At 36.7% G+C, this 14,657-nt stretch overlaps 2 protein-coding genes across 2 annotated transcripts in view; both read right to left on the bottom strand.

The window, feature by feature from the left end:
- LOC141427403 (myrosinase 1-like) overlaps positions 1-6,293 on the bottom strand; it is a 31,606-nt gene extending 25,313 nt beyond the window's left edge. The window contains exon 1 of the mRNA XM_074086771.1: positions 5,949-6,293. Coding sequence (XP_073942872.1) covers positions 5,949-6,025 — 77 coding nt within the window. The 5' untranslated portion in view covers positions 6,026-6,293. The remainder of the gene's footprint in view (positions 1-5,948) is intronic.
- Positions 2,450-5,633, bottom strand: LOC141427131 (uncharacterized). The gene is made up of 3 exons (XM_074086368.1): positions 5,592-5,633; positions 4,276-4,723; positions 2,450-2,523 (listed from the first exon to the last, which is right to left on the bottom strand). The coding sequence occupies exons 1-3, from the start codon at positions 5,631-5,633 to the stop codon at positions 2,450-2,452; spliced, it is 564 nt and encodes a 187-aa protein (XP_073942469.1).
- Positions 6,294-14,657: the final 8,364 nt, after the last annotated feature.

The raw sequence follows: 14,657 nt of genomic DNA, 5'->3' as shown, positions 1-14,657 counted from the left end.
TATTTATTTATTAACATTATTGTCAGTTATAGTATTATATCTGTAGGAGGATGTCCACTGATGGATATAGGCCTCCCCATTAACCGTAGTTAATTCAGTTAGAAGCGGGTGCATCCACCGCGGCTTTAACCGGGTCATCAGATGACGTCGGCGGCGTCGGCGGTGACGGCGTCCACCAACGAGATGAACAGATTCTGTTCATCTCGTTGGTGAACGACCTACGAGTACGATGTGCTTGCCGATCTGCGGTCTTCATTCCAAAAGTTTTCGGCCCCAACTACCATCAGCACTCCATGCACGATTCCTTAACTTACTTAGAATAACGATCTTATAAACACAATTTTTAATGATGAAATTATATCTAATAATATTTACAAGGTTTAGTTTTTATCTCATTTAAAGTCTTACCATTTAGTAGACCATCTCACTATGTTTAGACTACTATTGATATGCATGTATGCATTACATAATTTTATCAATGCTACAACAATGTGTAAAGAAATAAAACATTATCTAATCTTAAATCCTCAAACACTAAAACTGCATTAGGTTTTTTGATAAAGAAGTATAATAAAGTTCAGTTGCAAACAAAAAAAATAGAGAGTTTAGTCGGTAGTAACCTAAATTGGCAAGATCAAGGTCTGTATTATAAAAAGAAAGCATATAATAAATATTTTTTTTACTAATTATATAGTAGTTTGGCCTCCACTGCCTTCAAAAGGCAAGTTGACGTAGGTGAATATGTGGTTTCCGCATCACGTCAAATGCAACACATTCGTTATTTATCATATTTTAACAAACTCATAAGCTTAGCCTTAAAACAAGTAGGAATCGGTCTTTAATTAATGCGTATCAGGAAGCATACTTGCTTTGACAGTAAAAAAGCTTAGTTTTGATAGGTTAGGGTCAAAGATAATGTTAACATTTTTCTACCTTGTCGCTGTCACATCGTTTTTGAACTTTTGTATAATAATATACATAAAATATCACAGTGACATTGCATTGTCTGACGAGGAGAATCATTGTGATGCTTATTGTGAGAACATTCTACGAAGGGCCAGGAATTACATGGTTCGATAGTACTTTAGATAAATTATAAGAATAAGAATAAGAATGGTTTGGCTGATAAAATAGATACAAATACAGAAACACTGAAATATACACATCCATGCCTATTCCTACCAGCCAAAATGGCCACCACTCGGCTATGTAAACATCGTTCACCTAATTATGTGGATCAAGAAGTATGAAGCATGATTAAGTCAGGATTAGGTCTACCTACCTAGTTCGCTTTATCAAATGTTAATCAAGCGAGCGCGAAGCGTCTCCGATATAGATTGATGGGCTTGCGTTCGCGTGTCTGCAGGGCTACTACTAAACTCGAAACTCGAAGTTCGTATCGTACCGTCCCTCTCGTTCTCGTATTAAATAGTATAAGTGTCAGAGGGACCGCACGACACGAACTTCGAGTTTCGTAGTAGCCCTTTCTGTTCTCCTCCACTGGTTGCATATCTCAACCGATTCTAAAGACATTTTGTGAGCAGGTTCGGTAATTATTTTATGTTTTTTTGTCGACTCAGTTTTTTTTTCAAAATGGCGGCGCCATCGAATTGGTTGAAATCGTAAAAGTATTATATTTAGATCTCTGTATTTGAACTTCTACCGCGCCATACAAAAAAATACTATTTAACTAAGTTTAGTTGACATCCTTATTTTTTGTTGCGTCCTTTGTTTTCTTAAGTACAATATTACTTTAGATTGCAATCATCACGCATGTGTTCGCATTCTGAGAAGAGGTATTATTATATATGTGCCCATCAGCGGGACGAATGTAGGCCATAAATGAGGTAGGAGTATTGAAAAAGTTTTTAGAACCGGTTCGGATTGTCTTTTTGTACAAAAAAAAACAACATGTATATGCTCAGAACGGTTTGTATATTTAAATCAATGAAATGGCTGAAATATTGGAACTGCTACTATAAAAAGAAAACCATTTCGACTACAATTACTTAAATAATCGGTGACCGTTCTAAAACTAGCTGGTTAATGATCTGAAATTTGAGCATTATCACTTTATGGCAAAAATTAGCAACGGAGTTGAATTTTAAATACCTTTAAACAATAGAATACTTATGTATAATAAATGAGGCAGATAAGGAAATATATTATTATGTGCCTATGCGGAGTTAGGTTCGGTGAGCGTCATAAAATATGCTTAAATTATAGTTTTAATATGACGTTCGCAAAAAAAATGTTAAGACATTCAAAAAATAAAATATATCATAACAATTTAGGTATCAAATGAAAATTAGCAATTAGCTCATTCTGAATAACACTTTTGAGCAAACGAAGAAATATATATTTTTTTTAAACAAAACAAAAGCAAGAGTACCGTAAAAAACTTAATAACCTAACAAATCTAACTTTTTTTTGACGGTGGGAAAATGCGTTACGCATACGACCAGCGCGCCTTGAGGACGACGCGGAAGTTATGTGGGACTCTCTCCCCCGTAACCTCCTTCCCTAATGGAAGGAGGGGGGAGGTTTACCCACTAAAAACCCACCGGTATTCCCTCTCCTGCCATTTGCGGATGCAATGGCAACATTTAGTGGCACCACGACATCCGCTGGCCGCCCCAGCCTACGCCAGGGCTCCCGCGCCAAGAGGGGATGGACCAGGAATACTTGGTTCTCAACCAAACCTAACCTAACATAACCAACTTAGAAAAGTTGAAAAACCCCCGACATTATCATTTCAACGATTAATATCTCAAAAACGGCTAAACCGAATTTGATAAAACTAAGAACCATCGCTAGAACACACACACACAAAGCGGTCAAACTTATAACACCCCTCTTTTTGCGTCAGGGGTTTAGAAGGGAAAACAAATCTTACTAGATTTTTTTACTAGAATTGGGTACCTTAAGTTTTCTAGGATGGTCCATATTATATTTTTTATCGACAATAAACCTATAATGTAGCTCACTCCTGCAGATAGATATTTCGCTCACTGAATGCAAAAGGGCCACAAACGAGAAACAGCATTTTTTACAGGAAAGCCAAAACAAAATTTAAAACGTGTTTTTTTTTAATATTTAAAGTTTTTTTTGCTTATTATTATTATGTTAATATATCATTGTGTTCGTTATTTTTTACTCTATCTTATAAAAAAAGACCAGTTGTAATAGCTGTCACCCACGCAGAGCAAACAACATAAACGTCCCTTTTGCATTCAAAATTTTTAAAAATGTTATAAAAATTATGTCAAAAATAAAACTCATTTTAATAGAAAACACGCTTTATTTATTGTTTTCTTTATTTAAAGTAATCAAAAAAGTGTAGGCTAAACTTAGAGGAACTGTGATCATACATGCAAATAGCAAATAACAAAATTAAAAAAATAACAAAAATAAATCAAAACTTCACATTCTTATAAACTACTAGCTGTTGCCCGCGGCTTCGTCCCCGTTGTATTTTTTCTGTATTTTCTTCCATAAAAACCTTCTCCTGGCAGTAACGAACACACCAATAAAAGAATTAGCGAAATCGGACCAGTCGTTACCGAGTTTTGTGCTTAGCAACACATTTTACGATTCATTTTTATTTATATAGATAGATATTTATATAGATGGATAGATAGATTAAATTCCGGTGAAACATGACATCAATATTCAGTCCTATCGAATACTACATGGGTATTATTTTGCCATACATTAATCACATTTAAATAGTATTAAAAATCACTTAACACAAAACAAAAAACTCAAAAAGTATTCAGAAACTTTAGAATTAATGATTTTTTTCTAAATAGGATAATATGAAATTCTTATGGCGAAGTAGGTACTACATAAAAACAGTTTACTTATTCTATTTAAAAAAAGTAACAGCCAGACATTTAACATCCAAAAAATTGGCATGCGTAAACTCATGAACTGCAAAGAACTGCTTCGACGATGCAGTGTTAGCTTTTCTTTTTCGGGATAACAGCTGCTGAGGTTCCACGCTAGGTGGTTGACTGTCAATGCTAGGCTGAGTCTCAATGCTGTGTAGCTGAGTCTCAATGCTCGGTGGCTGAGTCTCAATGCCCGGTGGCTGAGTCTCAATGCTCGGTGGCTGAGTCTCAATGCTCGGTGGCTGAGTCTCAATGCCCGGTGGCTGAGTCTCAATGCTCGGTGGCTGAGTCTCAATGCTCGGTGGCTGAGTCTCAATGCCCGGTGGCTGAGTCTCAATGCTCGGTGGCTGAGTCTCAATGCTCGGTGGCTGAGTCTCAATGCCCGGTGGCTGAGTCTCAATGCTCGGTGGCTGAGTCTCAATGCTCGGTGGCTGAGTCTCAATGCCCGGTGGCTGAGTCTCAATGCTCGGTGGCTGAGTCTCAATGCTCGGTGGCTGAGTCTCAATGCCCGGTGGCTGAGTCTCAATGCTCGGTGGCTGAGTCTCAATGCTCGGTGGCTGAGTCTCAATGCCCGGTGGCTGAGTCTCAATGCTCGGTGGCTGAGTCTCAATGCTCGGTGGCTGAGTCTCAATGCCCGGTGGCTGAGTCTCAATGCTCGGTGGCTGAGTCTCAATGCTCGGTGGCTGAGTCTCAATGCCCGGTGGCTGAGTCTCAATGCTCGGTGGCTGAGTCTCAATGCTCGGTGGCTGAGTCTCAATGCCCGGTGGCTGAGTCTCAATGCTCGGTGGCTGAGTCTCAATGCTCGGTGGCTGAGTCTCAATGCCCGGTGGCTGAGTCTCAATGCTCGGTGGCTGAGTCTCAATGCTCGGTGGCTGAGTCTCAATGCCCGGTGGCTGAGTCTCAATGCTCGGTGGCTGAGTCTCAATGCTCGGTGGCTGAGTCTCAATGCCGGTGGCTGAGTCTCAATGCTGTGTAGCTGAGTCTCAATGCTCGGTGGCTGAGTCTCAATGCCCGGTGGCTGAGTCTCAATGCTCGGTGGCTGAGTCTCAATGCTCGGTGGCTGAGTCTCAATGCCCGGTGGCTGAGTCTCAATGCTCGGTGGCTGAGTCTCAATGCTCGGTGGCTGAGTCTCAATGCCCGGTGGCTGAGTCTCAATGCTGTGTAGCTGAGTCTCAATGCTCGGTGGCTGAGTCTCAATGCCCGGTGGCTGAGTCTCAATGCTCGGTGGCTGAGTCTCAATGCTCGGTGGCTGAGTCTCAATGCCCGGTGGCTGAGTCTCTATGATCAATGGCTGAAAGTCAATGTCGGCTGGTTGAATATCAGGATTGAACAAAAGTTGTTGTACGTTGCGTACCCAAATCGAATGATTCTGTCCAAGATGGTCCAGGTTCAGGTGAAACACAAAGTTGGTCGGTAATACGTTTTGACTGTACGTCTTCCTCTGTATCTGGCTGATAATTTGGATCCCGGACACTATCGTCAGAAGAAAAATCGGATGAGCTACTTGATATTGTAGAATCGCTAGTCACTGTCAGAGTCGGTATCACAGTACTCAGCTGATGAGTCGCTGGGTACAACTATTTTGACTGGCTTTTTTTGAAGTCCTGTGTCGGTTTGTATGAATATAGTTTGTAAGTAGACTCACGGACCATTATAACCCGTACACAAGCACACACACGCAAGCAGAAACACACATACGCATACACCCAAGTGATTTAATGTGGTTGGTGGTGAACCCATCGCCTCTAGGTGGCCTCATCTTTTAATATTAGGGTTTCCTCTGTATATTTTCCTGCACCGTAAAAGCGTGATAAGCCAAACACGTCAATTTTGTTTTAAAATATTTGAACATTCGTAACAATAATTTTCCTACAAAACGCACGCAATACTAAAACTGCGTTTTAGATTGAAATAAATTTTGGATAACATAGTATATAGTTCTTTACAAAACGGACACATTTCTAAATATGGCACTGGTTTATGTAATATATCAATGCAAAATGGACGTGTTTTTAAAAATGGCTCTGTTGTATTACAAATTATAACCATACTCACTTGATTTTGGAATGCAAAATGGACGCATTCCGAAATATGGCACTTTTACACAGAACAGTGAACTCGTTATGCGGCATTTTTTTGGAATGTGGCCGTTTTATACGAAACTCACGTGCGTTCGCTCCGAGTTCTGGGTCGCAACTGACAAAATGGCGGCTTTGCACTGACGTTACCTTGCAAACCCGCCAAATGCAAAAAAGGCGGTTGAACGATTCGACAATAAATGACGCAAAAATTATGGGTGTCTTCAATTTAGTATAAAGTTATGGTCAATTAGACCACGATTTTGCAATAAAACAATTTTCTAATTTTTTTGATTTGTGGCCCTGTTGCATTCAATGAGCGATTTATTCACTCCGTTTTTTTTTTTAAATAAATTGTTGCTTTATTTCGACAAACCACACGTTTCGTGAGATTAAATAGGTTTTGTGCCTTGGTCTGTTTTGACAGCTGTCACTTGTCAAATATGTCGCCGTACGTACGTACGTTTGTGCACGTGTGTGTGTGTACGATGTGTCGTTGTACGGCGACATTTGACAACTGACAGCTATCAATCTCACGAAACGTGGTTTGCCGAATCAAAGTTTCAATTTATATTTAAATAAAAAAGGCAAGTGAAAAAAAATATGTATCTACAGTAGTAAGCTACATATTATAATTCTACTATCAATGAAAAATATAATATGGACTATCCCAGAAGACTTAAGGTAGGTACCCAATAGTCCTGAATTCTGTAAAATAACTAAAACTTCAACAGTCGGCACCTATTAGGTACCTCTACCTACTCAAATTTTCCAAACCAGTCAGGATTTTGGGGTCCCGGTTGTTGTGTTACCTTTAAGTTAGTTAACCGAGTTCTAGATTACTACACTTGTTTTTTTTTTTTATTTTTTATTAAAATGTTTTTTATGCAGTCGGGATTTTAATTTTTGTTGTGACAAAAAAAATGTAAGGTAAACGTCCGAGTGGTCGACACGCTAATGCCCAATAGACGATGTCCTGCTGTCATCTCTATTGCTAATGACATAAGATTACAGATGCCAACTATTGGTACAGCGACGAGCAGTCGTACGTTTACCTTAAAGCAATCGCTTGGTCGACTATTCTCTGGGTGCGAAGTACTAGGCGGGGGTAATGAAATCTATTGCAGCGCTAATAGTGGCCAAAAGTAGAAATAATGTAGGTTCTGTCATGTGTCATACTCATTAATTATGAATCTGTCATTAGCAAAGCAATTTGTGTAGACTTAACTGCCTGATTTTAGTAATAGATGTTTGTCTTCTTGAATTATATATTTTTACTATTATTCAAAGAAACCATTAAAGTAGCTTTATCTTTTTGTTATTAATAAACTCAAGTATAAATGATAAGGACCAAAAATGAATTCACAGCCCTTTCATCATCATCATCCTAGCCAATATACGTCCCACTGCTGGGCACAGGCCTCCTCTCAGAACAAGAGGGCTTGGGCCATAGTTCCCACGCGGGCCCAGTGCGGATTGGGAACTTCACACGCACCATTGAATTGCTTCGCAGGTTAGTGCAGGTTTCCTCACGATGTTTTCCTTCACCGCAAAGCTCGTGGTAAATTTCAAATGTAATTTCGCACATGGATTTCGAAAAACCCACGACCTTCTGTTTGAGAGGCGATAGGTCAAACCACTAGGCCACCACGGCTTTTTTTTCACAGCCCTTTGGTCCACCCAAATCACGGTATCACAGTAATTTTGTATTATAAATTAATACCTGATGGGTTTGATTTTTGTCACAATTTCGCAATGAAATTTCAAAACGTCAGAACCTCAGACAAACTTGCGGACGCTAGGTGGCGCTGATGTCGTGCACAGAGCCAACACATCAGAGCTTAAACGTGGATTTGTGTAATACATAGCAAATTCCTAATCTGTATACAATCTGTATTTGTAGAGACATCAGTGATGCCATTGTTTAAGTATTAGAGTTAAGTAAGATTGCGTTATTGCACGATTAGTGTGCTCGCATTTGTTATCAATGATTTCAAGCTACGTAAATAAACCATTTTTATTTTACACACACACACACACACACACACACACACACACACACACACACACACACAAACATCACGCCTGTATAGTAGCCTAGTAGCTGTAGCCTATTGTCAAAAAACATTTTAAAACTGTTTTAATTTTTTACAGCTAAAGGGGGGCGCGAGAAAAAAATTAATCTACCCTATCTAGGGTCCTACAGTACTATAAAACCTTAATAAGAGAGAAAAATCACAAAACAAAGTTTGGAACTGTACTGTATCGTGTGATGTAATATGGATGTAATTTACTTTTGTATTTAAATTTAAGAAACTTTACAATACAATACAATTACTTTTTATTGCACACCAACACATAGCAAGCAGTACAGAAAAACAGGTATATACACAGAGATATTCTGAGGTAGCTTTACTGGAAAACATAGAAATTTCTGCACTAAAGCTCAAAGGTTAGTATTTTTACTTTCCTACTCTACTTAGAAGAAAAAGAATAGTAAAATCCGAATCGTCTGAGCTCCCTAAGCGTCGATTAACGAAAATCAACATTACCTGTACGACATTTACGCAACGTATTAATCTCGGCACACCCTAATTCAATTTATTCCTCCACAAATCAGCAACACCGTTCTAAATACGCTAAAAGGAAAAAAAGAGCAATAAACCAACCGGAGTGGTACTGATTTCTGTTATAAAAAATTCAAACACTTTTAACGGTGAGTAAAGCGTGCACGTAATGAAATGATTAAATGACAATTCCGATGCATTTCTGATGGACGATCAGGCCTTATACTACCTGCAAATACTAAGTGCAAAATTCGAACTGCGTATCTCACTGTCCCGCTGATGCTTTATTTAATAAGAGGGTGAAAGGGACCGTACGATACGAAATTCAATTTTAGAATTTTGTACTAGACCCTGATTTTGAAGCTTGTGGCTCCAAGTGTGAACATTTGCAGGAGCAGTTAAGCTAAAATTTATAATGTCTGTGTCTGTGCCTACTATTTTCAACCTGTGGTTTCGTCCGCATTAGAAATATCTTCCCGAGAAACATTTACAAACTTAGAGTTTGGCCTGAATAACAGTCTATGGTAATATTTTCAAAGCACAATAATGTGCATTCATACAGGCGCCATCTATTGATCGCAGAAGAAGTTAGCGTTTAATCGTGAAGAACAAGAGTAAGGTTACGTTCTTAAACAGCACCCTCTTGTTCAAAAATTATCGAACTGGAACGTGTTTAAGAACATTAAGTATTTTATGTCTCAATCCAAATCTTTGCTTTATCTATTTGCACGCTAAGTTTCAACTAAATCCGTTCAGTTGTTATGTAGGTAACAAACATCCAAACAGCCAAACCGTCAAACGTTGATTTTCCTTAGTCTATGTTAATCCATTTTATAGCATGCATTAGTATTCGATTAGTTAGGGATTAGTCCATGTCTCCACTCACAAGTTTCTCTTAAAAAAATACATTTGGACTACACATACAAGTGTCTTGACGAAAATAAATAAAAGACAATTATTTTCTGTGTAGGTACTCCGGATGGTTTAACACTCTAAAGGAAAAAGAAATCGTAAATAACGGTACGACACCCCGCCCGGATGCGTGTGACACTCCCTCACACTGAATATGAATAAATCAAGGGAAAGCGTTGAAGTAATGATTTATATTCAACTCTTTCTGCCCCACGGAAATCGAGTCCGATCCTTACCTACCCTCACCTTGATTTACTGCTAGGGGTAAATAATGATCGCGGAGCGTTTTTAATATGTTTGCAGATAGAAAAACCTTTTAGAAAAATACGCTGTCCACGCGTTTTCCAGGGTGAGGTAAACAGGTTTAGAGTAAAATAAACAAAAAATATTTTTTCTGCTCCTGTACTTTTATTTAACAATTAAAGGTCCACGAACACGAATACAATGATATAAGTCCGGGTAAAAGTCTATGACTCTATGGCTCATAAAAGCATACTCATGGATGCTTTTAAATTTCTTTGAAATTCATAATAATAATACAGTTCAATATGACCTTCCTTTGAAAGTTAACTTTTTAAATTTAGGATTCCGCTATTTTGAATAAATACAGTATTACCAACATTACATTGTAATTATTTCACAACATTTTTATACAGTTGCACAACAGTTTTATACCAATGGCAAGCAATTTGTAAAGCGTTTTTTTTAATAACCTTTTTTTATTTGCTATGCAGTGTCTGGATAATACATTTTATTACGTTTTAAGTGTGGCATTATCTTCTGGGATTAACGTGCAGGATTCATTTGCTATTGTTTTTTTTTTAATGTATTTGTATTTTGCTTTATGTAATGCGCGAATAAAATATTTCTATTTCTATTATTTTTCCAACAATGGATAATGTTTGCGCAAAATCAATTTACGGCGTTGCGTTTCCAGAATATGTAATTTAGCTTTTAAAGTAAAATATTGTAAATACCTACACTACACAGCTTGGTAATTTTAGTTAATCATCCAGAAAATAAGATTATTGCTATTACAGCTTAGTAATATCCGCTAGAATATTACGTTCCAAGGATAAATTGTGAGGAGACCGATAGAAAAAACTGCCATCTTGCTTTTCTCTGTGTTGCCACTTGTAGACACAAAGCTTTCCTTGATTACATAAGTCTTTTCGTTCGTTAGTGCTTGTAGGTGCAAAGAGACTGGCTGACGCTAAGAATAATTTGCAAAAGGATGTATAATTATTTCTAAATAAATGCTTGTTAAAACAAATTTATGTTTTTATTAACGTTATGTGATAAATGTGATAATTGAATCTTGATCGACCACTGGAATTGGGTAAAAATTTAATTGCGATATAAATAATTAAGAAAATGTATATTTTAAATTGGGCTTAATTAGATTTAAAGTTTTTGACTAGTTCTAATCGTAAATTTTTCATGAACTTCGGTTTCTGAACTGCTTACAATATTGTGGTGCATAATAAAGTGTCAATATACCTACTTAGTAGTATTGTATTGAAACTATTAGCACCAAGAAGCCTTTACACACCAGTGGGATACTCAATAAGCCAATAAGAAATATTTGTACACGTACACTACACTATTATACAAGATGTAAACTTTATAATTTGATTATGAATAAGTGTCAAACATGTAGACTGCTTAATCTCCGGAGAGACAAGAGATTGTGAACTATATTATATCTAAACTACTCTTTTATCAACGTAATGCTGCAATTATTTTAATAAAGTTTAACATAAATTCAGCTTTTGAGAAATAGGTGCGCATAAAGAAATAAAGGCAAATATTGATTTCATTACCGTACTAAACGTATTACCTACCATAGATATACAGTCGTATTAACGTAGATATACAATACAGTCGGCTAAAAGCTTTTTCCGATCAGAAATCTCTCATACAGTAACCCGCAATTGACTTGGAAGACATCCAAACCTATTTATGGAGTTTTCGGTGACTTGGTAACAGAAGTCTTGTGGCATTTCAAATAGTTTCCAACTCTGTGACAATAAGAAACTCTTCACTATAGAGGAGTTTGAGTGTACCTATCACTTAACTTCAGATAGTATGAAAAGTTGGAAGTTTCCTTTCATATTTATAGGGGAATGACATTGACTTATTTACTCAGTCAAGGTTAGAAAAAAGTCGAGTAGTATAAAGGGGTTACGTTGACGCCAGACTCTGCGAACTTTGGTGTCTTTTTGCAATCATTTAAAAGTTATACGTAGTATATTTCCCGGTTCTATTATCTAGTTTTTTCCCCGCAATATCATTTACGAAGAACTAATCCAAACTACTAAACTAATATTATAAAGATGCGCGATTTGTGTTTATTTGTAATATGTAAACTCAAAACTATTGAAACAATTTCTAACATTCTTTTACCTGTATAAAGCTGCAGTACTTACCGGTGAGTGATTTAGATTATATTTTATTACGAAGGCCGTATTGTCTAACACGACGTTCGCGATCGCATTTACGATTCTTCCCTCATTCTATACCGTGTGACAGAAAGAAGTGGAAAAAGCGATTGTGATTCTAAGTACCTTAGATAATAAGCCCTCTGGAATGTAAGTATAAACTACACGAGATGCAAGAAAAGTTGAGAGCATAATCATAATAGTTAATAAAAAGTGAAGCTGTAGTCAGAGTCGTCTATCATCAAAAGTAAAGCTAAATATTTATGACATTTTTAAAATACTACGAACGCCAGGGTAACACTCTTTACCGGCCCGGATAATACCAACATGGAAATACCAACTCTGTTTTTCGTGTACTCGCCCATATGCCATAGAAGCTCATGTCAGTTTCTATGGGCGTGTATACGAAGAGAAGGGTCGGTTTTTCCATGTGGTATTATACGGCCGGTAAAGAGTGTCACCCGAATGTAAAAGTTCATTGGAATAGGTAGGTAGATTTGTTGTAGCAAATAAAGCAACCAAATTCAATATTTGTATTACTAGATGTTGCCCGCGACTCCGTCTCGGTAGAAGTATGTTAAATAGTTTAAGTACGTCCTTTTTTCAGACCTACCGAATAAGCACAAAAAATTAATTAAAATCGGGATAGTCGTTTGGAGGAATTAGGTCACAAACACTGTGATACGAGAATTTATATATTAGGAAAAGAAGATAAGTCCAGATTTTATGGTTTTATTCTAATATATAAAAGTTACGCAGTATGAAAGTCATGAGAAAGAACAATACACATGATATGAAAAAATGAAATGCCTCAAAGTTTCTTGTTTATCAACCTTTTTACAATGCACCCTGTTTTCGAAAGCTCGTATTGCAAAACTTTCAGTCTGTAAATATGGCAAAGCTATAATCATTGTCATTTTTTACCATTCCTTGATATAGATTGATATTTCAATAAAATCTATCTTATGTTAAGATATTGAAATACTGTCACACATTACGCGAAATCCAGTGGCAAATGGAATTAACCTTTGATCAAGCTTCTTGTCTTGGACGTGACTAGGGTTCGAGTAGGCCTGAATGTGATTGAGTGTTTAAAGTGACGTAGGTATATGTTGACGGAGACTGAAGTGATTATTGAGTGACTATAGGTAGACTTGAGTAAAATAAGTCACGCATTTTTTTTCGTTTAAAAGTAAACAGTTAGTAACATTAACATGAACTTTTACAGAATGATAAAATAAATGAATGTTTGGTATCTAAATAGTTCATTATAGCCTGTTGCCCGCGATTTTGTCTCCGTAGGTTTTTTTGTTGCTATCCTGCGGGAACTATGCAATTTGGACTTAAACTATCTTTATAGTACCGTATTTTATGTAAATCGGTTCAGCGGTTTAGACGTGAAGAGGTAAGAAACAAAAAAAAAACAAAGATTTACAAACCTTCGCTTATAATATGAGTAGGAAAGTGGGATATTAGTGGGATCAAAAATACTGAAATGGAGTCAGCTGAGTCATAAGATGGGGTCGTATATGCTAACGTTCTGGCACTCGCGATCGCATAACCATTTTTACAAGCTTTTATTTAACTTGCCCTGTTCGTTTATTTATTTGTTTATTTATTATGGGTTATTTGGTCAAATCTTGCAAGTTAAAATTTACCCACTTCCAGTAGTCCCATTGACTTGAAATTGGTAAACTTATGTAATCTAGTGACAATACAGTATCTGATAGTGACATGATAGTCCGGCCAGGATTGTCTCCACAGAACGGAACTCTTCAACGGTTATGGCATCGACTTGAAATTTGGTATTCAAATGTAGTTTGGTGACAATACAAGTACAGTCAGCAAAAAAAAGCTTGTATCAAATGTTTTTTTTACCAAAAACTTATTGCTAGCGTGTGACAGAAAGAAGTATGAAAATGATCATTTCCGAGTGCATTAGACAATAAGCCTCGAGTTTAACAGTTTTTGTTTGATCTTAATTCAATCTATTTATACAATCTATTTAGAAGTTCATTAATAAATTTCACATTTTACCAATCCTCCAACACGAAATTTCATTAATTTTATCAGCTTCTTTTTTAAGTTAAAGATATCTCACAATCCAGATTTCTTGGTATTATTCAATTTTGACGCCTTATTAAATCAAAACGCAGAACTACATGAATGAGTTTTCAAACACAAATCTGAGAAGTAATTCTGATCCATCCACAAAATTTATTACCTTTTTAAAGATTAAACTTTCACTTCTCGCTAACCTGGTAAACTAGTCGACGTACTAGGAATTTTGCAGCGATTTGCATCAGTTGCAAACTAAGTTATGATAATCTGGCTATAAGTACAGACCTGAGTGTAAGCCTTTCAATTTTATCGAAGATAGGATACTTTTAGCTTTGCGCCCGGCGAAAAATTGAATTAATTTGCCTTTTAATACAATTTGCCGTGAATCATTTATTTGAATTCAGGTCGCTAATGTGCTCTCTGGGGATTATGAATCATTAAATATTCGTTCAATTTTAACTCTAGCCGTTATTTTTATAGTTAGTACCTATCTTTAGGTTGCGCAGTGCAAATTTTTCATTTGATAAAATCTTCGTCATATTTAAATGTGAAAGTTGAATATTTATTTATTGAAAGTTTGTTTCCATCACAAAAATGACTCAACGATTTGGTGACATTTGCACACAAATAGTTATGTTACTAGATACTAGTAGTTAACATTTTTATCTCGGAATATTGGTTAGTTCCGAGAATAGGCACATTCTT

The sequence above is a fragment of the Choristoneura fumiferana genome, chromosome 4, assembly GCF_025370935.1.
Source record: "Choristoneura fumiferana chromosome 4, NRCan_CFum_1, whole genome shotgun sequence".
Taxonomy (NCBI): Eukaryota; Metazoa; Arthropoda; class Insecta; order Lepidoptera; family Tortricidae; genus Choristoneura; species Choristoneura fumiferana.
Note: the sequence above shows the minus strand (reverse complement) of the source record. Positions and strands in the feature narration are given on the sequence as shown.

Bases quoted from the DNA above. Each gene is read 5' to 3' on its own strand.
- LOC141427131 (XM_074086368.1), bottom strand. From the start codon at position 5,633: ATGGGTTCACCACCAACCACATTAAATCACTTGGGTGTATGC. The intron at 4,724-5,591 runs GTATGTGTGTTT...ATTGAGACTCAG, and splicing joins TAAATCACTTGGGTGTATGC to CCACCGGGCATTGAGACTCA. The intron at 2,524-4,275 runs GCATTGAGACTC...TCCTTCCATTAG, and splicing joins CATTGAGACTCAGCCACCGG to GGAAGGAGGTTACGGGGGAG.